Source organism: Prionailurus bengalensis, chromosome A1, assembly GCF_016509475.1.
Source record: "Prionailurus bengalensis isolate Pbe53 chromosome A1, Fcat_Pben_1.1_paternal_pri, whole genome shotgun sequence".
NCBI lineage: Eukaryota > Metazoa > Chordata > Mammalia > Carnivora > Felidae > Prionailurus > Prionailurus bengalensis.
The window spans coordinates 91449610-91473844 of record NC_057343.1 but is presented as its reverse complement, the minus strand read 5'-3'; the positions used below and the strand labels follow the sequence as shown (position 1 = coordinate 91473844).

Below are 24235 nucleotides of genomic sequence, written 5' to 3'. Positions count from 1 at the left end.
TTACTATCTATAATAACCTGCTAATAAAATATAATGGAAAAGATCCTATTCACAATGGTGATAAAATTTGAAAAGTCATAGTAAGAAACCTACTGGGGATAGATTTTTAAAGACTTGAATCAATGTTCTTCTTATTTCCCTGAGAAAATTAAATACCTTGAAGATGCCATTCATTTGTTCAACAAAGATTCACTGAGGCCCTGCTGCAATGCTGGACACTATTTTAAGCATGCGATATCATCCAAAATAAAGATCCTCTTAGGATATTGTTTAAGATCATAAGAAAACAAATCCAAAATCCATTTGGAAAATGGACAAAAATAGTGAAAACATTTTTTTTAAGTCATGATGGTGATATCCACCCTACCAGATATTAAAACGTATTGGTAAGCAACAAAGGGCCTCGTGTTGGTACAAAATAAAACAGAGGCCAGAAACAAGCAAGAGCGCCTCCCTGAACTTTGTAGATGAGGGAGTGCACATCCCAAAGTCACAAGGAAAGGGGTGGATTAGTAAATGAAGGTGCTGTGACACCGAACGGCAATTCAGAAAAAATAAGAACTTAACCCACACCTCATACAGTACAGGAAACCCACATCCCTTGGATTAAAGGAGTTCAACATTTCAAAATCAAAATACAGGGGCACCTGGGTGGCTCAGTCAGTTGGACATCCGACTTTGGCTCAGGTCATGATCTCACGGTTCGTGGGTTCAAGCCCCAAGTCAGGGAGTCAGGCTCAGAGCTTACAGAGCAGAGCCTGCTTGGGATTCTCTCCCTCTCTCTCTCTGCCCCTCCCCCCCCAAAATAAATAAAATAAAATAAAATAAATACAACAGAGCACTTCTTTGAAAGGCTGATTATTTTCTACAACCTGAGTAAACAGAAGAAATTAATAGTAGAGGCCTGGCAGAGCTGACCAGGAGAAATGAAAGGTTGGCAAGGTAAAATAAGAAGGGAAACTCTCTGAATATGAATCTGCCCAAGCTCACAAAGGGTTAATGAACGCAGGAGAAAGGGAAATGAATGTAGTGATTCTGGTGGCCTTGATGGTGGGGGCAGATGCCTGACACTGCTCCTCCACACAGCTCTGGCTGCCCTCCACCCTCCACTCCAGCCACTCCCAGACACTGAGCAGAGGTTGGCCTCCTGCACCCCCATGCCAGGTGCCCTTGTGCAGGACACCTCGTTTACAACCTTCCATGGCAGCCCTAGGTCGGAGCACAGCAGCCCGGTCTGACCAGCCTCCCCAGTAAGGACACAGTCAACAAGGACCTGCGGACCCCAACAGGAAAAACATCACCTGAAGGCCAGGCCACACTATCTGAGGTGGGGGCTACTCTGGCAGGGCAGGGGCTTGGCCTTAACCTTGTTTGCTGGGAATTGCACCAAGAACTCAGCCGCCAAGGAGAGAAGGAGGAACCCCCCTCCTGCTGCAGTAATTAAGCCTGCTGTGTGGGCTGGGGGTGGGGTAATGTGTACCTCAGAGGACAGCAAAGGGTTTCCTCTGGAGTTTCAGCTGCAGCAGAAGGAGCCCAAGCTCGGGGCCATGTGTGCCCTGGGGTTGGTCACTGTCCCTCTCTGAGCCCTGCTTTCCCCCCAGTGCAGCGGGATGCTATCCCGCTCCCAGAGTGTTCCTGTTGGCAGTGTCAGAGGCCATGTGTGAATAGGAACGGGCAGGCACAGCCAGAGTCTGAGTGTGTGGCCAGCCATGCAGAGCCCACCACACAGGAAGGGTCACCCAGGAGTCCTGCTTGATGGAGTAGGAAGGCTCACTCTGGGAAAGAAGAGGAGGACCGAGATGGCAGGAAGGGAGGAGGAAGAGAACAGAGTAAGGAGAAGGGAGGGAGAAGAAAGAAGAGGGTGAGGCAGGGCAGGGAGAGAAGAAAGAGAAACAAGAGGAAAAAAAGCTGGGGCTGGGGGGAGGGATGGAACCAGGACCCCCCGCCCCACCCTCCAGTGCCCTCCCTGTGACAGTTATTGTGGCATTTGGGGACTGCTCAGGAAACACAGGCTTTCTCTCTCTCAACTAAGCTGAGCCCCGGCCTGGGACCTCTGCTCACTTTGTGTGCAGGTCTCAGACCAGCCACTCTAGGCTACAACACACCCAAACACCAGGGATGCCCAGACCTAAGCCCGGGGTTAGTGAGCTCACACCAGCGGCCAGCGGTCAGCCAGCAGAGCCAAGGGGAGGAGCGTCACAAGGCCTAGGGTCTGGCTGGTGGCATTGAGGGGTACCATAGAAGACAGCACCCTGCCCCTACTCTGCCCACCAGGGCCTGCAGGATCAGTGCCCACGGCCAACTGCGTTCTACCCGCCCACTGTGTGGACAGCCAGCCTCAGGGACAGTCATGCCAGAGGGCTTCCCTCCATGTGCCCTGCTCTGAATTTCCAGGTGAAGGACCAGGTGGCACAGAGGGTCAGGAGCTGACACCTCAGAGGCAGCTTCTGTGCTCCCAAGCCACCTGAAGGCCTGGTTGTCCCTCTTGGACATCCTCTCCTTCCACCCCAATCCTCCCAACGATTTTGGATCCCAAGCTTTTTGGACTGGGGTCAACCAGCTTGTTCCCCTTCACTTCCTCAAAGACGCAAGCCCTCCAAGGTAGGTAGCATGCCAACTGGGGAAACTGAGGGTCACAGGCCAGCAAGTAGCGAGCCAGCCCTGAACCTAGTTCTGTTTGACCTCACAACTCCTGATCTTCCTCTAGGTCAGTGGGTGCCCACTGGCTGTGAATAAGATCCTCCCATGTTAAGAAATGCAGACCTCTAAGTCCTACCTATATCCAACAAATCAGAATCTCACAGGGCAGGGTCTCAGAACAGACACTGTTCAGAGCTGCCCATCTGTGAGCAGACAGACACAAGGGAAAACAATTTTATTCTCTACACAACAGGCCATAGATTTCCTCTAAGGCAGCGGGGGGCGGGGGGGGGGGGCGATGCTCTTTGAGAAAAGACTTTCTAGAGGCATGTGGGAATAAAAGTACCAGTGGGAGCCAGTGGGGGCCTCTGTGGGCAGGTACCAACAACTATCATCTTCTGTAAGACTCAGGAGGTTTGCCTGGGAAACAGTGAAGGTTGGGAGAGACACCACTGAGAGAAGGAGAACGTGGCCTGTTGAGGTGGCAATTCCCCCACTCATGGGCTTTCTGAGAACTGGTTCCAGTCCCGGAAGCCACCTGTGTGGCCAGCAGCCCTGAGTCCCAGGTCCTCAGAAAAGACAGCCCCCTGGGAATTGTATAACGCCTCTCTGGCTTGGGGTGGGGGTGGGGGTGGTGTGTGAGGTATTAGACACATTTTATCTAGATTTCAGCTCCTTTGCTGATAAAAATAGGACCTCAGAAAACTAGAATTCAGAGGATATTGCCTTCACACAAAATCCATCTTAGTCCACGAGCAAGCATTATATTTTATTAAGCAGAGAAATGCCAGGGGCGTTCCCATCAGAGCCAGGCACAGACGCGGATGCACAAAGCCACTGCTGTTACTTAACGTTACTCTGAAGGTTCTAGATAGTGCAGATTGGAAATGAGGCTCCAAAATTATCATCGTTTACAGACAGTACAACTGTATACCTAGAAAACCCAAGGGAATCCACAAAGATATATTAGAATTAATGAGTTCAATCAAGCAGCTTGATAAAAGATAATTATATAAAAATCAATAACCTTCCTGTACACCAACGATAGATGGAAATGATTCAATAAACAGCAAAAAGGAAAAAAATCCTTGAAATGACCGTGATTTAAAACAATGGGTGACCCATATAAAAAATGTATAATACTTTACTGAGTAACATCAAAGCAGAATTAAATCGATTGAAAAATACACCATGTTCCTGGTAAATGCTGTAAATTATGTCAATTCCTCCTTTAATTGGTTTCTAGGTTTAATTTAATGTCAATCAAATTTGCAAGGGATGTTTTTAACCTGACAAAACAATTCTAAAATTCAATTGAAAGAATAAACAGATGTGACCAGCCAAGAAAATTTTGCAAAAGAGTAACAGCAAAACGGGAGGTATCCAGCCAGATGTCTCAAATCAGCACCGTCCAACAGAAATGTAATGAGAACTTCACATGGAGCCACGTTGAGGGGAAAAAAAAGGTGAAATTAATTTCGGCAATATTTCTTACTTTATCCAGTATATCCAAAATATTAACATTTTAACCTATGATCAATACTTCTAGATAATCATGAAATATCATATATATTTTTTTGTAGTAAGTCTTTGAATACTGAGTATTTTACACTTAGGCACTCACTTCACACACTCACTTCAGACCAGTCACATTTCAAATAGTCAAAAGCCTCACCCAGCTCATAGCTCAGCTGGCTCATAGCTACCGTGGTGGACAGTGTAGCTATAAAGTAGCTAATACTTCAGACATCACAGCTTAAAGGCTCTAATGATAAACACAGTTTAGTACAGGTTGAAGAACAGAGTGACAGAAAAACAGAATTTATCTGTGATATCGATCAACCCGACATTTCGTTTGCAAGTGACGGGAGACGGTATGTGGCGTCATCCATTAAAAAAACATTGATGTGTGTTTTTTTATATACATTCATGTTCACCATGCTTGAGCCACTTTTCATCGTACCTACAGAAGCTCTGTTCCCAATCACACTGGCCACACCTGAGACTTAGACAAATCTTGCATGGAACAGAAATACACCTTATTTGCCATGGAGTCACAATCCCTGCTTTCAGAGGAGAAATATCCAGGTTCAAAGATGAATCCTTGAATATTCTGCTCACAGAGCTAGCAAGGGCTAGTCCCTCTGGCGTGAATGGCCCTGTGTCAGCCGCTGCTCTGCTTCTTGGCCTGAGAGTTGCGTGCCAGCTCTCAGACAGTGCCCTGAAATCGTTTGTAACGTAATAATAATACTAGCAACAACAACAATAAAAACTGCATGCCCAGGACTCTAGACGCACATTTTTCGCATTTACCACCTCTGAACTGGGGAGGAAATCAACGGATCTTCTCACCACCAGCAGTCAGCAGCAACCATGCAGTGGCTGGTGTTGGCTGGCATGCACCCACCTCCCCATGGTGTTTCACTCATATTGCTATTACTTCACTTGAATTGGGTGTAGAGGCAGCACTTCTTGTGTGGAGATCCTTGCCACCCAAAATGTCCTCGAAAAACCACACCACAATGGCAAACATTTATAGCATGTGCAGAAGGTCACCGAGACAAGGAAGTGTGTAGCTTTGGCATCAGTGAATAATGTCCCTGGAGGAATGACCACAACCCCACAGTTTACCAAGGAGAAGAAGACACCCCAAAATGAAGAAGGCAGTCACATGCTAAGTAAGCAAAGCGAGTGAGAAGGGAGAAATGGCCCACTCTTTGGAGCAACTAGGGGCAGGGTGGCTGGTGCCTATCTATGCCTCTTAGGACCGAAGTTAAGGCAGCACGGTGCAGTTTTATCAGGAGTGTCTGCTCTTAGTTGGTGTGCCCTATGATTGATGGCACCTTCGATCTGATGAAATGCATAAATTTCCCAAGCCCTAGGCCTGGGCTAAGGGCTTGCTGTGCACCCACGCATCCTTCCAATGTCCAGCAAGGCGGGTGTGGATAGGTTCCCCTCCTTTGCAAGCCAAGGAAATGAGGTTTAGTGGCATTTTAGCCTTTGTCCTGGCTGCCCAGTTATGTGGGACAGAGATGACCGTGTGACACGGCAGCCTCTGGGCCACACCAAGTCCACGCTCACTTGAAACCTGCAGGGCAAGGTGGGGCAGCGCAGAGCCTGCCTAGGCTCCCTGCACTGTCTGGGCCTGGGTCCTGGATGCCAGGGTTTCCTCTGCCTCCAAGGAGAAGCTGTGCACCCCACTCCACAGGCCTAGAGTAGATGTGCAAGGTAATTGAAATTCATGGATGAGCCCGAGGAGCCAGCTCCAGGCTCTGTAATAACTTCTCCATATTAATGGCAGCACCGCAGACCCGGTGGACAGTTGACATTTAATATGAAACATAAGCAGCAGAGCAAGAGGCTCCTACCTGGGCCCTCCCATTCCAGAGCGCCTGCCAGTGGGGGAAGGGGGATCCAAGGTGGTCCCAAGATTCAGAGGGCTGGGGTCTCCCCCTCCCCTCAGTACCTCTACTCCCTCTCAATCCCCTCCCCTTGAGGAAAGCCCCTGCCAAGAACACACACGACCATGATACACACTCACACTTGAATGCACATGCTCACTCAAATGGGGACATATATACACCTATACACAGACACAAACATGCACATTCACACCCACGCACACGCTCACACTCATGCTCACTCCAATGCATACGCTCCCATGCATGGACACACACACACTTACATGCACATCCATCTTCACATCACACTCACACAGATATGCATGCACATGCACACACACTCACACCTTTCCACATACACACACACATTGCCATGCAGAGGTGCACAAACGTGCACATATGTTCCCCCAGGCTGCCCAAGCAGAGGAGGGCAGTGAGGGTAATGAAGGATGTGTCTGCCTGCCAGTACAGACCCAAGGTCCCAGGAAGGACCCCACACGCATTTGCCCCTATGGATCTCAGAGACCAGAACGGGGAGGCCCAGACCACAGCTGAGGCCACTGCACAGTAAAGCCAGCCTCAGTGCTAGGTGGACACTCCAGGCCATGGGAGGTGTCCCTGTGTCTCAGAGCAAATGAGCTCCTCAGTGAGTGCTCACCCTGGCTATGGCACTCATGGTGCTCACAGCAGGCCTAGGTGAGGATCTGGCCTTCCCCACCTTCCAGCTGACTCTCAGCATCACTCTTCACTCACTAAGGGCTGGGGGCACAAGGGGACAGGCAGCCAAGGCTAGCCATGGGGCAGAAAGAGCCTGAAGCCTGCCAACACATAAATGGATGGCACCGTTACACTCCACAACCAGTGCCAGAAACACACATGGCCACAGAGTCAGGGCAGGGGGTGTCAAGGAGACAGAGGATGACTCAGAAAGAGCTGGCCTCCCAGAGCTCAGGCTTGGAGATCGGTGACCGACCAATCCACTATGTCCTTTACCCTAGAGGATTCCATGGAGAGAGGCGACACCACACTGGGAGAGCCCACAGATCCGAGTAACTCACCAGAGCCTCAGTTTCCTCATCTGTCAAAGGGGGACAGCAATGGCGAGCTCACAGGACGACCGCAGTGATAGGGTACATGTTCCAGGAAAGGTAGCCGGTATAGACACTGATCCGCTGCCTTTTCTTGAGGGACAGCGCGGGCAGCAGGGCCCTCAGCCGGCAGAAGAGTGACACAGGCGGGAAGCCGCTACCCCGCAGTCACGGGTGGTCGCAGCTCTCGGCGCTCTCCTGGCACTGTTCGAAGCCGTGGCTGCGGCATATGACTCAGCCAGAGCCAATCAGCACATGGCATTCCTGGGTCACAGTGATTGGCTATAGAAAAGTCCCGTGACCTAATCCCAGCCAATCAGAGTGAAGCTCAAGACTGGCGGGAACCTCCAAAAACTAGACAGCTTCTCTTTCCCCAGCCTGTCCCTGGGGATGTGAGGGGTGTGGGGACAGCCGCAGCCACTGGTCCTCCGGGGGTAAGAGTCACACAGGGGAGGAAAACTGGGTGAGTGGGATTCAAGGGGCACCACTCCAACCCTGAACTACCTACTGAATCCCATGAGTCCTCAGATGCCCTTTTTCACGTGGTAAAATACACACAACATAAAATTTACCATCTTAACCATTCTTTGTGTAGTTCTTAGTGTGCTAGTAAATGCATTCTTAATGTTGTGCAACCGTCACCACTATCCATCTCTATAATTCTTTTTTTCCTTGTAGAACTGAAACCGTAACTATTAATAATAACTCCTCTCCCCTCCTCCCCCCAGCCCCTGGCAACCAGCACTCTCCTGTCTATGATTTTGACTACTCTAGGTGCCTTTGGATGCCTTATTCTTTTTTTTTTTTTTAATGTTTATTTATTTTTGAGAGAGACAGAGTGTGAGCGAGGGAGGGCAGAAAGAGAGGGAGGCACAGAATCCAAACCAGGCTCCAGACTCCCAGGTGTCAGCACAGAGCCCGACACGGGGTTGAACCCATGAACTGCAAGAGCATCACCTGCGCCAAAGTTGGACGCGAGATCATGACCTGAGCTGAAGTCTGACGCTTAACCGACTGAGCTACCCAGGCGCCCCCGCCTTTGGATGCCTTATTCAATAAAGACAGATGAGTCTGTCTCTCATTCTGAGGGGCCACCACGAAGAAATGGGGTGGTGGGGTGGGGTCACAGCTGCCACCTTGAACACAAACTCCTGACAAGTAAGCCTCCATCATGGCAGCCACAGGTCAGTGCATGTTCCTACCCAGCCCAGGCAGGGAAGAGCCCCCAGGAAGCTCCTTCCCTTCCACCAAATCCTTCCCAGTGAGAAGTGGTGGGGAGGTCAGCCAGAAGGTTGTGGCTGTCCTGGAAGGGTATGTGGGACAGCTGTGATGAAGTGAGGCTGGGTTCTCAGCAGGTTCCTCAGCCCCTGCTGGCAGGGAACCCTGGCCCATCTAATGATCCTGCTGCTAGCACATCTCCCAGTGCTTCCACACCTGCCTCTGGAGGCCCTGTCAGGGGACCTGTCAGTCTTCACACTGGACTTGTTTGCCCACATGATATCAACAGATTCAGAAACATAGTTTCTCTGAAGTAACAATAGAGGATTCCGCAGCAAAGAGCCCACACTCACCAGAGGCAACAATCTCTCAAGGGAGGTGGGGCTTGGGTCCGTGGGAATCCCCGCCTCTCCATCCTCCAACTCTGTTCCCTCACGTGTGTCTCTCTGTTCCCCACCTGGCCCCTAAGACACCTGGAGTTGCCCTGGAAGGGTCCTAGAAATGGTTAACTCCAACCCCCACTTTCCATCTGGACCAACTGATGGCTCTCATGGTGGGAGGATTTGCCCAGGCTTGCAAGGTGGCTTGCCAGAGCCCAGCCTGATATCTCCTCACCCCCACCTAACACTTCCCCATACAGGCCTGGGGTGGGTTTGGGGGGGGGGGGAACTTCCCTCCCCTACTTAGTTTGATTTAGACCAGTGGTTTCGAACTCAGGTTTCATGAACCCCAAAGTGGGGGCAAGAAACCTGTAATACCACATGTGTGTACAAGTGCTTTCCTGTGGGAAAGGAGGCAGAGCTGTCAGCCATTCTCAGTGGTCTGCCCCACTGAAGGTGGACATTCTGGGATTGGCAAGAGAGCAGATAAGGAGAGGCAGGCCAGCCCTGGGCATTGGCGGGGGGGGCACAGAAGGGAAGGGTACGGGGTCTCAAGGGCAAGTCCCCAGCCCTTTCCTACATAGGCTTCAGGAACTCTGACTTCACAGCTGGGCCCTACATAGCCCAGACATAGCCAGATACACATTACCTATGGTACAGGTTACTAAGAAGCACAGGGGGTAACATGGCATGCGAATGTCTAGGATGGCTTCCTGTATGAAATGCCACTTGGCTGAGACCTACAGACTGAGCCAAGTAAAGATGAAGGGATAAGAGTGGTCCAGGCACATAGCCTATGCAAAGGCCCTGAGCTTGGAGTGTCAGAGTTGGAGGAAATAAAAGGTCAGTGTGACTGGGGCACAGGCATGAGGGGGACACAATGACAGACGAACCTGGAAGCCACTGGGCCAGGTCATAGGAGGCCTTGAATGCCAAGCCAGTGGGTTTGGATGTTTTTCCGGGTCTTTTTTTTTTTTAAGGGCAATAAAAATCATTGAAAGATCTTGAACAAAGGAGTGACATGATTTAATATGTGGTTTATAAAATCAGTCTGGCTGCTGTGTGAGGCAAGAGTTGGCTGGGGAGAGACCATTCAGCAGCAGCTGAGGAACACAGGCACAAAAGACGGGGCTTAGAGTCAGGCATGGTGGAGAGGTGGGCACTGGAATGAAGTCCAGAGTTGTCTAAGATGGTGGCTGGCTGGATTTGGGGTCGTGCACAGGGAGGAGAGGGGTGATCCTGGGATTCCCACCCAAGAAAGGGTGGGGTCTGGAAGAGAATGGAGAGTGCATTCCATTTCAGAAGCCTGGGGTCAACCAGAGAAGGAGCCCTGGAGGCAGCTGCGCAGGCAAGTCTGGAGCCCAGGAAGAGACCTGGGCTGGACTCTGGGACCTGGAGTCCGGGTGGAATGTGTGGTAGCAACTGTTTTCATCCGCCTGGCACATTCACCCTCCTCTTGCTTTTACATAAAATGCCAACCCACTCCAGAGCTTGGGGATCTGACCCTCACTTTCAATCCCAAAGGTGAGCAAGAGACTCAGGCCAGGCCTACATCATAGCGATCAGTTTAAAAATGGGTCCTATCACAGAAAACATGAATAGACACTTCTCTAAAGAAGACATCCGGATGGCCAACAGGCACATGAAAAGATGCTCAACGTCGCTCTTCATCAGGGAAATACAAATCAAAACCACACTCAGATATCACCTCACGCCAGTCAGAGTGGCCAAAGTGAACAAATCAGGAGACTATAGATGCTGGAGGGAATGTGGAGAAATGGGAACCCTCTTGCACTGTTGGTGGGAATGCAAACTGGTGCAGACACTCTGGAAAACAGTGTGGAGGTTCCTCAAAAAATTAAAAATAGACCTATCCTATGACCCAGCAGTAGCACTGCTAGGAATTTACCCAAGGGATACAGGAGTACTGATGCAAAGGGGCACTTGTACCCCAATGCTTATAGCAGCACTCTCAACAATAGCCAAATTGTGGAAAGAGCCTAAATGTCCATCAACTGATGAATGGATAAAGAAATTGTGGTTTATATACACAATGGAGTACTACGTGGCAATGAGAAAGAACGAAATATGGCCCTTTGTAGCAACATGGATGGAACTGGAGAGTGTGATGCTAAGTGAAATAAGCCATACAGAGAAAGACAGATACCATATGCTTTCACTCTTTGGTGGATCCTGAGAAACTTAACAGAAACCCATGGGGGAGGGGAAGGGAAAAAAACAAACAAAGAGGTTAGAGTGGGAGAGAGCCAAAGCATAAGAGACTCTTAAAAACTGAGAACAAACTGAGGGTTGATGGGGGATGGGAGGGAGGGGAGGGTAGGTGATGGGTATTGAAGAGGGCATCTTTTGGGATGAGCATTGGGTGTTGTATGGAAACCAATCTGACAATAAATTTCATATATTAAAAAAAATAAAAAATAAAAATGGGCCCTATCAGAGCCCTCTCCAGGATGCTAGCAGGAACCACCCAGAAAGAACTGCTCTCCATTTCTGATTGCCACCGTGGAAGAAGACAAATTAAGCAGGAGTTGCCGGTGGCCCCCACATGGGGAAGGCCATGTTGAGATAAACACAAAGAGTGACAGAACTGAAAGGCAGAGAGCATGTGCTGAAACAAGCCCTGAGCCCCTGGATCCAGCCATGCCTGAATTCCTCAGGACCCCATAGATAATTGGGCCCATGACCTCCCTTGTTTATTTCATTCATTGTAAGTCAGTTTTCTGTCATGTAAACTGAATGAATCTTAAAACAACAAGGAGCCAAGAAGCCATGGAGGAGGCTGAGACTACTCTGGGACAGCTGTGTAGATTGCCAAGAGCAGGGGCCAAACAGGTGCCTCTGCTGTTCTGACCTGAGGACCCAGGGAACTTGGAATGTCCCACAGCCCCTCTGTGGTGTTCCTGAGATCTTCTCACTGCCACCCCCCCCCCAGGCAGTGCCAAGGTAGGGTGGGAGGGAGGAAGACCTTACAAGGGACAGCTGCAAGTCCTAGGCACCCTCACCCCAGCCCCACAGCCCGAGCCTGCCACACCTGCCTGCCCGACTCTAGCATCTGAGCCAGCTGGAATGAAACTCATCTTGGTCCCTTGAGCCAGCAAATGACTTTTCTCTGTAGACCTTGGTGACACTTAAAAAGACTGGACAGGGGCGCCTGGGTGGCTCAGTCGGTGAAGCGTCCCACTTCCTCTCAGGTCGCGATCTCACAGTTCGTGGGTTCGAGCCCCACGTCGGGCTCTGCGCTGACAGCATGGAACCCACTTCAAACCCTCCATCCCCCTCTCTCTGCCCCACCCCCATGCTCACACACACATGTGTGCATTCTCTCCCTCTCTCAAAAATAAATAAGTGTTAAAAAAAAAAAAAAGACTGGACAGAGTTGGCTCCTGGCCAGGCTGCCATCCTGGCCAGGAGTCCCAGCCCACCAGGCAGAAGTCCTTGGGCCTCTCTCAACCTTGGCCATATGATGAGGGCTCTGCCTAGCAGAATCATGGGAGCTCATACTGAGCTCCCACATTAGGATATACACTGCCCCCCTGGTCAGACCTCAGGATGGGACCAGACTTTAGAGACCAGACCCTTCCCATTGCCTAGCCCATGAAGACTTCCACCCACTGGCCCTGTCAGGCCCTATCTGGCCAGAGAGGTCCCCAGAGCTGCACTGAGGTGGGAGGCAGAGGTGGTGTGGGGTGCTTCGGTCCTACTGGAGTCCCCGCTGCCATCACCCAGCTGTGAAGACTGAGGCAACCTGCCAGGGGCTGCAGGCTGGAGCGGGTGAGCAGTGTGTCAGCCACCAGGACTGCTCCCTGCTCCCACAAACAACAGGCAACACCCCTGACTGAGAAGGTCTCCAAGAGTCAAAACAGGAAAGGTAAGGACTGTTTTCAAGAAATGCATTTCTTCCTTTTTTATTCTTTTTTGTTGGCATGCAAAAAAAAAAAAAAAAGGCAATAAAATGTAGTTGGCGTGGTCTTCGAATCAGAAGCAAGGTTTCAGCATTTGGAGGTTCAGTTCATTCATCTGTAGAATGGGGATATCAGGCATAGACCACAGGATAGTGTGAGGATTGAACAGGGTGATATCAGGTGCTCAGCAGGGAGCCTGGCACATAGTAGAGGCACAAAAAACTACGAGTTACTATTATTTTTATGCCAACAGCCTTCTCGTTGTTGTTGCTGTATTTTTGAGGAGGGGAGTGGGGCAGAGGGAGAGAGAGAGAGAAAAAAATCTTAAGCAGGCTCCACTCTCAGCACAGAACCTGACAGGGGACTCGATCTCACAACCTTGAGATCATGACCTGGGCCAAAATAAAGAGTCGGACGTTTAACTGACTGAGACACCAGGTGCCCCTTATTGGGTTTTTGATGAGCATATAAGAATGATGTGAAATTAGCATACCTATCACGTGGCCCGAGAGGTACTAGAAAACTATAGCAACGCGACATGCAAGAATCCTTCATTAAGCGTAATTTTCTTATGCATTGTGAAAAGACAAACTTTACCCTTTCCCTGTGCATATCATGAACAATTTCTGTCTAGTGGTTGTAAAAAAAAAAAAAAAAAAGACAACCTGGAAACTCTACATTTCCCAGCCTCTCTGGAAATAAAGTGCCTGGCATGCCTTACAAAGCATGTCTTCATGTGGCATCTCTTGAGTCTGCACCTCTACCTGACTCCAGAAAGATCTACATCTTGGCAGGCCCAGAATCCCAATCTCATGGTAACTGAGGAAACAGCACCTCTTCCGGTCTCCATTTCTGGGGTTCTCCCAAGAGCATTAGACCCCAGGCTAGCCAGAGTCATACCCAGGACTCAGCCAGAAATAATCAGAAAAAGATGTCAGTCAGACACTGCTGGAGCCCCTGGAAAGACGGGGGCACCACAGAAGAACTGCACCTGACAACAAAGCTAACACATAGAAGACAGAGACAGGAGACAAGTGCACCTGGATTCAGCCATGCCTGAAGATTTACCATTCTGTGAGCTAATAACTTCCCTTTTTTTGTTTGTTTAAACTAATTTAACTTAAGCTGTCACTTATAACTGAAAAGATCCTGACAAATATGGTGAATTAAGAATCCCCTCGATTAGGAGACTCCTGTCCACAGAAAACAAAGCTACTGCCACTGTGCCTTCCTTTAAAGCAGAGAAACAAACTCAGGGCCAGGCAAGTAGATGAGCAACTGTGTGTCCCTGGCCAGAAGCAGGACATTAGGCCTGAAAGGGCTTGTGGCTCTTGGGAAAGGCATGTCCCATCTAAATGTAAGCTCTAAGACCACAGCTGCCTGCTGGGACCCTGCTCTGTGGTTTCTCTTCACGTCTTCCAGGAAGACTAGTTCCAAATGTTCTGCAAAGAAGGGGTTCCACGGTCCCATCTGCGTAGAACATGATGGATTACACAGAGCACAAGACATTTCCTTTTTTTTTTTTTTTTAAGTAGGCTCCACGCCCAGCATGGAGTCCAACTCAGGGTTTGAAATCACAACCCTGAGATCAAGACCTGACCTGAGATCAAGAGCCGGACACTTACCCGACAGAGCCACCCAGGAGTCCTGAGAAGACTTCTTCATTACAGAACTTCTCAGAGATCCCGATGGACTCCCTGAATCTCACAAGCTGAATGCAAGGTACAGCACTGCCCACACCAGTTTGTCAGCTGAACCCCATTTGCTAGAGGCAACGTGTGGTACAATCTGCAGAACTCTCTTGCAGAAAGGGGGCTATTGAGCCTGGCTTCTCAAAGGGCGAGCCGAAGCCCAGGAGCATTAGCCTCGGAGCTTATGAGAAATGCAGAACTTCAGGCCCCACCGCAGATGTGATGAACCTGCATTTTAACGAGGTCCCTGGGGATTTGCACACACAACACAGCCTGACATACCTGCTTCGTGTGTTGTGTTATCTATGAAGGAAGAGCAAAAGCTGAGGAGAAAGGTGTCCTGTGTGGCACGGGGGTTAAGGGCCTGGGTTTCTGGGTGAGTGAGATGCATTTATCCATATAAGGCCCATTGGGAGGGGATGCACAGGTATTGCCTATCTCAGTGTTTTGGGAGCGCTGTGGCAAAAGTAGCTGGAGGGAACCAGGCCAGAATCCTACCTATGTGGTCTTGAGCAAGTGGCTCATCCTCCTAGAGCCTCCCTGCCTATCTGCAAACCAGGGATGAGGATCCCTCCCCTGCAGGACAGCTGTGGAGACCACGGCTTTGCATGATGTATAAAGCCCCAGGCCTATCACTGATGCAGAGAGGCTTCAAAGGTTAAGGAATTAATTGTCATAAAATGAGAAGAGGCACACATGCCAAAACAAAAGGAAGGAGGGAAGGAAAGAAGGAAAGGAGGGAGGGAGGGAGGGAGGGAGGAAGGTAGGAAGGAAGGAAGGAAGGAAGGAAGGAAGGAAGGAAGGAAGGAAGAGGAAGGAAGGAAGGAAGGAAGGAAGGAAGGAAGGAAGGGAAAAAGAAAAGAAAAAAGAAAAATAGTAAAAAACTAATATTGATGACCTACCGTCTCTAGGCCAAAGGAAGGAAGGAAGGAAAGAAGGAAGGGAGGGAGGGAGGGAGGGAGGGAGGGAGGGAAGGAAGGAAGGAAGGAAGGAAGGAAGGAAGGAAGGAAGGAAGAAAGAAAGAAAGAAAGAATAGAAGAAGAAAAAAAAGAAAAACAAAGAAATTTAAAGAACTAAAATTGATGCCCCACTGTCTCAAGGCCATTTTTCACTGACAGTATTCAAGGCCCCTGAGGCAAGGCCCAGACAGTCTTCCAAGTCCAACTCTTTCCTGCTCCATCTTGTACGTGTGCAGGCGTGTGTCCAGTACATGTGACATCTCACTCACCATGTCTGTCCTGACCCGGCCAACGCATACCTGGTACCTCTGCACGTCTTCTTCCCTCTTCTGAGATTGCCAACATGCACCTTTGCCTATTGGCAACTCTTTCTTCAAATAGCCCCCAGGAGATCACTGTCAAAGGCAGGGACGGGGTACTGCTCAGCCCCTCAACCCAGGTGGGCACCGGGCGAGGAACACCTCTGACTGGCACAGTGGACAAACACACTAGGAGGTTCTGGCTAAACAAATGAATCACCAAATGACAGACGAATGAGTGATATAGTGACACAGACCCCCTGAAGTGCTGTCCTTCAGGAATTAATCAGTACACAGGAGCTGGCCCACCTACAGACTGCATCCATGTCAACCCCCCAACCCCTGGAGTCCCCAGCACCGATTTTCTTTGATTTAGGAAATTCACCTGCAGCACGAAATGAGACACACCTACGAGGCCCGGGACGTCCTTGGACATACAAAGGGCCGCACCAGGATAACCCAATTCCTCCAAGGACATTTATAGTTGTTTGCAATATGCCTGGGTTCTAATGAAATCCAGCCAAAGGCAGTGATTTTCCGAAGCAACAAGTGACATTTCCTGTGTCTCCATAAAAAGAACACCAGCGGTTGTGGGGCACTGGTGTCATTGCTGGCTCTGCAGGCAGGCAGGACGAGCCTGAGGACAGGGGGACTTGGGGGCCAGCAGCGCTGGGAGGGCGGCCACTCGCTCAGAACAGGAGTGTCCTGAGCAGCACTTACAGCAGAAGCCACGGTGGGCGGCTTCAGATGTCTGGCCAGCACCGCCAGCCTGACCACCGCACACCCAATCCAAAATAGAAAACTGCAGTGGCTTTTGCCCGTGCCAGGCCCCGGGGCGGCCGGACAGAGCACCGCCAATGTCAGCCTCCTCCCTGAGCATCGATCCAGGCTTCCTCTGAGGCCCCCTGATGCCAAGCCATGGTCCCTCTGGGGCCCCTGAAAACAGGAAAGCTTCCCAGGGCTCCAGTTGCACTGGGTGGCCCAAAAAGTCCCAGGAGGGGACTGGGCCTCTCTCCTGTCCTTCAGAGGCTACCCGTGGGCACCAGAGCCTGTATTTCCAAATGCTCCCCTTGGCTCAAAATAGAGAGAGAAAACCGACTTTTCAAATTACCAGCTGGAGTTCAACAGGAAACCACAGCATAAAAATCAGTGGCTCCCGGTCAGCCAGGGGGCAGAGGAATAACCGGGCATTTCAGCACCACTCCCCGCTCCCTGGGTAGCACAGAAGCAAGCAGACTGACCGCCAACCCATGTGCCCCCTTGCACACACACCCCACATTCTCAAATGCACGGGGACGCACAGATACCCTGACACCCAAATGAGCAGAAACCTACAGATACACTCACGCACAGGACACATATTCACGCAGGTGCACAGGTACCCAGACGCGAGTGCACACCAACATTCCAAGACACATGTGCAGATTCACACACTCCCAGAGATGTACACACACTTGGCTACGATAGGAAGACCTGGGGCCCAGCACGCATAAGGGACACCACACTCTTCTGCTTGATCAGAGTTTTAGAGACCCTGACCCACTGCCTAAATCACCCGCTCTCGGGCCGGTCAAAATAACTTGCTTTCCTGCCAACCACTTCAGTCAGTGCCCCGTGGTCCCTGCACACAGGGGTACAGAGGAGGTCCTCGGTGCAGGCCTTGGACTCACAGGTAACCAGCCTCCAATTCCCAGGCAAGGGCCTTGGACAGAAAGGAGCGAGAGAAGTGAGTACTCACGAGCCCGTCGCAGTTGCTGAGCGCCACGGAGGAGGCTTCAGCCAGGCCCGCCACGTCTCCGACATAGAGGCACGTCCCGAGCAGGGGCTCCACGCGGGTGGCGCCCGACTCGCTTTGCCACTCCACCGTGGCCCCGGGCGCCACGAGGCGGGCATTGGGCCGCAGCCGCAGGTGCAGGTCTCGGCCGAAGACTGTGACATTGTAGAAGAGGCGGCCGCCGGGGTCCTCCTCGTTGCCTCCAGGTAAGCCCGGGGTCTGGTCAGGGGCGGCCCTGCGGGCGCGTACCCCAGCCTGGGCAGACGCCGCCGACACCACGTGGGACACCAAACGGCCCTGGGCGTCAGTGCGCACCGGCACCGCCAGGATGCGCTCCGCTCCGTGCCCCAGGGGCCCTCCTGCAACGGGAAGGGGCGTCAGACCCGCCAGAGCCTCGCCGCGAAACCCCGCATCCCTCCACCACCCCGCCGCCGCCACCGCTGCGAACAGGGAAGGGCATTCTGCCAAACAACCCCCAGAAACTAACCTTCACCTCCCCGGCCTTCTTCCAACTGGGAAGGGGCGTTAACAGGGACATCACTCCGGAGCCCCGCCGCCCCCAGGCCGTGCCCCTCTGGGACCCTGCCAGCCAAGAGCTCTGCCCCCTGCCCGGTTCCGGGTGGGGGCTCCGCGAGCTCCTCACAGTTCCCCTGGGGATGGCTCCGTCAGACTGTTCCCGGTCCCTTGAACCTACCGTCCTTGTCAGGACATGGGGCTGCTCCGAAGCCGTTGCCGGTTGGCCCCCTACCCGTGCGCCTCTACCCCTCCGCGGTCCCCGCCGCCCGGGCGCCCTCACCGCTTGCCTCCGGAGCGGCGAGGTCTCGGCTCCCCCCGGCACGCGCGGCCTGTCCTCCGTGTCCAGCTCTCGGTTGGACCAACGCTGGCTCCCCTCCCCGCGCGCCCGAGGGCATGGAGGGGTGGAGCAGGGTCCCTCGGATCTTCAGGGATTCCCTCCAGGGAGCCCCATCAGTCCTCAGGGCCCAAGGCGGCGAGCTCAGCACCCGGCTCCTCCCGAGCGTCCCCGGACGCGAGCCCCGGCGCAGCCTCGCCCTGGCTCCCCAGGACCCGCTGGGGCTAGCGCTGCGCTCTCTGCCGCGGGGCTTTCCCGGTCCTCCATCTCCACGCTCCGCGTCTCGGGAGCCGCGAACGCTCCGAGGCTCCCCCCGGCCCGAGGCGCTCCGGTGCGCCGCGGGGCGCCCCCTGCGCGACCAACCCGGCCCCGAAGTTGGCCAACTTGGCCCCGGGCGGGGTGCGCAGAGTTTGCCCAAGTCGGGCTGGACGACGCCTGGGGAGGGGGCGGCGGGGCACGCGGGGCGGGGCCCGGCCGACCGGGGTCGTGGAGCTCGGGGGCCCGGCCGCACCTACCTGGGGGGTCGGTGGCGGCGGCGGCGAGCCGGGCGTCCGCGGGCGGCGGCGGCAGCAGGAGCGGCGGCAGCAGCAGCAGCAGCAGCAGCGCGGGGCAGAGCAGGCGGTGAGCGGCTCCCGCCGGCGGATCCATGGCAGCCGGACCGCAGCCGGGGCCCCGCACTCGCTGCCGGCGCGAAAGTTCCCCGCGCGCCGCCCAGCCCACATCTGGGGGCAGCTGGAGCCGCCCGCAGCTGCAGCACCGCAGGGCGCGGGGCGGAGGAGGCGAGGCGCGGAGGGGAGGGCGGGGGAGCGCGGAGGGGAGGCGGGGAGAGGGAAGGAGCGAGCGAGCGAGGGAGGCGGGAGGGAGGAGAAGGCGAGCGAGGGGGAGGGCGGGGACGGCGGGCGCCTCAGCCTGCGGTGACCCGGCGCTTCTTGGCGCGGCCGCCGCCGCCGCCGCCGCCACCGCCGCCGCCGCCCGCTCCCCTCCTCGCGCCGCCGCCGCGGCGGTTCCCGGCTCGTAGCGAAGCAGAGACGCCCCGAGGCGGCGGCAGAGAAGCGCGGCTGGCCGGGCCGGGCCGGGCGGGGGGCGGGGGGGGGAGCCCCGCCACCGGCCACCATCGGAGTCGCCCCGCGCCCTCGCGGCGCACAACCTCGGAGGAGCGGCGCCCAACCTTGGAGGAGCGGCTCCCGCCCGAGCATCTCCACCCAGAGAGTCCTTGGGGCGCCCGGGTCCCGCCCGTCAGCCTTGGGGCTCAAAGGGCCGCCTCACACTCTCTGGGAGCCCTGGGGCAGGACCTGGCGTAGGAATGGGACGGGGTTGGGGAGGCTTGAGATGGAAACACCAGAGGCTGGAAGATGCTTTCAATAGGAGGGTGCGTGCACTGCAGGGGCTATCCCAAATATAAACTTTTACCCTTACGGAGAGATGCAAGGTTTCTTAGTCCCCAACTCCTCTCTGCCTGAAGTTCCTGTCCCTCTCTGCCTCCTCAACCCTCTGTTGCAACCTCTGAATACAGCCTTCTCCACCCAAGCCTGTGCCTGCCTCCCAGAGCTCAGTCAGGTTGCTGCCCTCATTTGCTAGCCTCCACCAGCCTCCTGACCTTTGGCCTTTGCACTCCCAGGCCTGCCTAAAATAGCCTCTCTACACTCTACCCACCTTTTCCAACTCAGCACCCCAGGCATCCCTCTCCATTCTGGAGCAAGTTTGTCAAAGCCCATCCCCAGGTGGAATCCCCGCCTCTCCAGTACAGTGCTCCCACTGCCTGAAGTCACTCTCCTACCAGGCCTGCTGTCCCCCAGCACAGTGACCTTCCCTCCCTAGGTCCCACGTGGAAACCCCCTCCTAGGCATGTCTCTTTGGGGACATCTCTGCTATGTGAGCCCAGACTTCTGCCTCACTTCCCTGGATGGTGGACACCTTTTGGGTTTTCTCATTCACCCTGCCCCAGACCAATGTGGTCAGGGCTTTGGGGCTGGCCTTGGTCAGGCAGGGTCTGATGACTCAGGGCCCTCCTGCCGGCCAGGAGGGCCCGGTCTTATGGAGAAACACATGACTTGCACAACTTGTTCTAGCTGTGATTTTGCATCCTCGGTTCCGTCATCTTCAGGATCTGGGTGTGAGGGCTCTGCAGCTTGATGGCCATCTTCACCTGGAATCGTTCCTCTGTGTTGCCTGAGGGTGCCCAAGACAGGATCCAGCCCCCAGACATAGTGAACATTTGTTGTCAATGCTAAAAATAGTGAAATTTCACATAAGAATTTAGATTTCAGTTTTTCTTGAGAAATTGGAAAGTGTGGCCACACCGGGCCTGCATTTCTGCTTATCAGCCATGAAATGGGGCATCTGCCCTGCAGTTCACTACAGGTCTTCTTCCCCCACCCCCAGCAGGCATCCACTTTTGTCATCTCTGATGATATACCTGGTTCCAGAGAAAGTGGATGGTGATCAGTGTATGGGAAGAGAGATGGCTTCAGAGCCAGGCATCTTGGAGGACTTCCTGTAAGAAGTGGCATGGGTTGAATCCTGAAGGTTGAGGGAGCTGGGCAGCCCAGACCTGTGTCTATCTAGGTGCTGTCTTGAAACTCATGACACTCTTCCACTCATTCCTCCTGTGGTTGTCTGTGTTTTCCTCCTCCTCAAAAGACGGATAAGACCCAACCAGCAGCCTCACCTACTTCAAGGGTCATGTTCTACTGTCTCAGTCGCTTCTCTGCCAGGTCTATTATTGTTACCATAATCCCCCCACCATCCCCACAGTTATTTCTCCATACAGTACTTAACCATGTACTTGTACTTAAGGTTTTAAAGGATACTTTAAATCACCACTATAAATGGAAAGGCCAACATCTTACCATAATGCAAAGATAACTGCCAAAAATAAATAAAATCAAGCCCCCCCCCAAAAAAAAAATATTGTCAAATTCTAGATACGATTGCCTGCAAAAGGCGCTGAGGCCAAAGCTGACTGGCAAGTGTGGGGAAAGTGGTGAGACAGACTAGCAGAAGCAGAGACCTTTCCCTTGATGCCATCAGAAGAGCAGAATTGAAAATGGATGGCTCTCTCACTTTGCGAAGTGCTATTTTCAGACGGGGCCACCTAACTACATTATCTGGCACCACTTTGAAATACCAGCAGTAGGCTACACCTTGGAAAGAGGGTTTGTCTCCCCGTCACTCGTGAATGAGCCCTGGCGGCTGTTCCTTTCCACGTCGCCTCTGGCCTCCTGGGGCCTCACCCAGACATGAGTGGGAGGCAGATCACTGCCCATGACCAGCCCTTTCTTCACTCCCCACCGTGATATCCCACAAGGCTGAGCAGATGAATCAGGCACATGTGCATTGCAATTTCCTATTGAGTCCTTCATGTAGGGGGCCCCGTGTTGACTTGTCCTAGTTCCCTGATCACCTGTCCGCAACTCAAAAAAAAAAAAAAAAAAAAAAAGAGGCACCTCCCTACATCTTCAAATTTTCATGGTTTCAGATCTCTCCTCTTCCTCTTCTGGAAAGTACTGGCCTACCCCCGGGGCTTGCCTCACCCTCTGGTCCCCACTTCTTTTCTTTCAGATGAGAAGTGGGACACAGAATTCCCTCATGGTACTTTGTTCAGGTAGACTCATTCAGTCTAGATCCCAAAGACACAAAACCAAGGACCACGGGGTCAACTCAACTGGAACACTTAGTTGGTGTGGGTCACATGTGTTTGGTTTTAGCTGGACTCAAATGTCTTTAGATCTGGCTTGTGCTCTCCTGCTGGATACAGTCCCCACCACTACCACTGTCCTATGGCTCACAGTTGTTACCAACTGATCCCTGAAGGGCTGGACTTGGAACCCTGATCTAGAATAGCCCCAGAGAGGGATGAGGGCAATTCAGGGTGATCTCGGGCCCTCCGACCCTCTTAAAATCTTCCCAATAGGGGCACCTGGGTGGCTCAGTCATTTGAGCATCTAACTTCAGCTCAGGTCATGATCTTGCGGTTCATGAGTTCGAGCCCCACGTGGGGCTTACCGCTGTCACCTGTTAGGGCAGAACCCACTTCAAATCCCCTGTCCCCCTCTCTCTGCACCTCTCCCGCTTGCACTCTCTCAAAAATAAACATTTTTAAAAAATCTTCCTGAAGGATGTGAGAGACAGAAAGAGAGGAGGACCCTTCCTGGTCATCTTGGATGTCACAGACCACTGCACATGTCTCAGGGCAGAGATGTTAAGAAAGGAGAATGTCTTCCTCGGTGCCTGGCCCAGCTCTGGATGGGATGGGTGCCCTGCCTTATTCTGAAAACTTGGGGCAGGGCTTCTGGCTCTATCTCTAGCTTTCAGGCCACATGTGCCAGCACAGACTTCATCAGAGCCATTCCTGTCCCCTGGTGGCCACACAGAAACCAGAAGTTCTTCTTGCCCTTTGACGAGGTCATCATCCTTGGCAGGCCCTGTCCGCGCTGCGGGCAACAAGCAGATGGAGGCAATGAGGTTTCACTGTCCTCCCTCCCAGCAAGCAAGCTCCCAGGGGTTGGGGGGAGGGACCTAGACTCTTCCAGTCTCCTGGGACCCGTATGCAGAGCATAACAAGCCGTTGAGGTCTTAGTGACCTTGTCAAGGGGCCTCTGAAGACAGCAGCTCAGTCCCCTCTCTGCTGTTGGCAAACAGCGGGTGCAGTGGCCCCGTCAGATGCACTGGCAGAGATCTGGCCACGAGCGGCCTTGGTAAGCAATCTGTCAGGGGAATGCTGATTGAACAGAACGTGGAGGCCCGGTGGCCTTTGGGGAGTGTGGTTCTTGTTGTTTCTTGAGAGTGCGTGCGCACACACACACACCCACACACCCTGACAGGGAGCTGTATCAGGCAAAAGAGGAAATAAGGGTAGTATCTGGGCAGCAATTTTGTTCGTTGCCACGTTCCTCACAGAGGTGTCCCACCACCGCTGGGATCAGTTCTGCCTGAAAGAGGAAGACAAAGTACTTAAAATTTGAAGGCTTGGGGATCCAGGCTCAATCAACACTTCTAAATGGAGACACAGCTGGAGGCTCCAACTCAATCTAAACAGTAATGACCCAGGGAAAAATAAAAGCTCAGTGCCTACTTGTATTATGCCTGACCTGGCAGAGAGGCAGTGAGGCCCACGAACTTTCAAGGCAATGTCTGGGTGGGGCAGGTGGCAATGTCCTAGGCCCACTCGGATCAGGGTCTGGAGCCCTGGGTCCATCTGTGTCTGGCCATTTGGTCCAGCTCTCCCACCTGAGAAAGATTTCTGGGTCCCTTAAGATGCCCCTAGCTAGGGGCACCTGGGTGGCTCACTTGGTTTAGCGTTCAATTCTTGACTTCGGCTCAGGTCGTGATCTCACGGTTTTAATAGTTCCAGCCCCGCATTGGGCTCTGCACTGACAACGCAGAGCCTGCTTGGGATTCTGTCTCCTTCTCTCTCTCTCTCCCCCTCCCCAGCTTGCTCTCTATATCTCTCTCAAAATAAATAAAAATAAAAACTTTAAAAAATAAAAATACAAGATGCCCCTAGCTATAAATAAAACAGCCAGCTTAAAACATAAAGAAATGTATCATGTCACACATCAGGAGGTCTGCAGGTATGGTGGCTCCAGAGCTCAACATGACACCTGGCTATCCTGACCACATAGAAGGATTGCCAAGCCACATGCAGGTGTGCTGCCCTCTCCCAGAAGGGCTGGCTAGCCCTTCTCGGATCTGTGGGCCACAGCTGGGTCACATGCCCATTGCTGAACCAGCTGCTGACACGGGACAGAGGGTGTTACTGGGACAAGCCTGAAGTGGCCGTCTGGGGCAGAATGTGTGTTAGAGGTCAGCCCCGATGCCCCCAACACCTTGTTTGCTTTTATTTCCGAATGAGAGCAAGGCGTAGTCCCAGGCTTACCCCTGCCTGATGAAAGAAGACATTCCCCATGTGACGTTTTATCCCATTCCCAGACAATGTCACCTATAGAGCATGGAGAATTAATTTCTTTGCATATAAATCCTGTACGTAACTTGTGAAGGGCACAATCCTAT

General features: G+C 52.8%; 1 protein-coding gene across 1 annotated transcript in view; it reads right to left on the bottom strand.

Annotated features, from left to right (window-relative positions):
- ADAMTS2 (ADAM metallopeptidase with thrombospondin type 1 motif 2) overlaps window positions 1–19061 on the bottom strand; it is a 244553-nt gene extending 225492 nt beyond the window's left edge. Inside the window, exons 1-2 of the mRNA XM_043585562.1 lie at window positions 18739–19061; window positions 17338–17732 (exon numbers count right to left, since the gene is read on the bottom strand). Of these exons, the coding sequence (XP_043441497.1) occupies window positions 17338–17732; window positions 18739–18871 (528 nt within the window). The 5' untranslated portion in view covers window positions 18872–19061. The remainder of the gene's footprint in view (window positions 1–17337; window positions 17733–18738) is intronic.
- Window positions 19062–24235: the final 5174 nt, after the last annotated feature.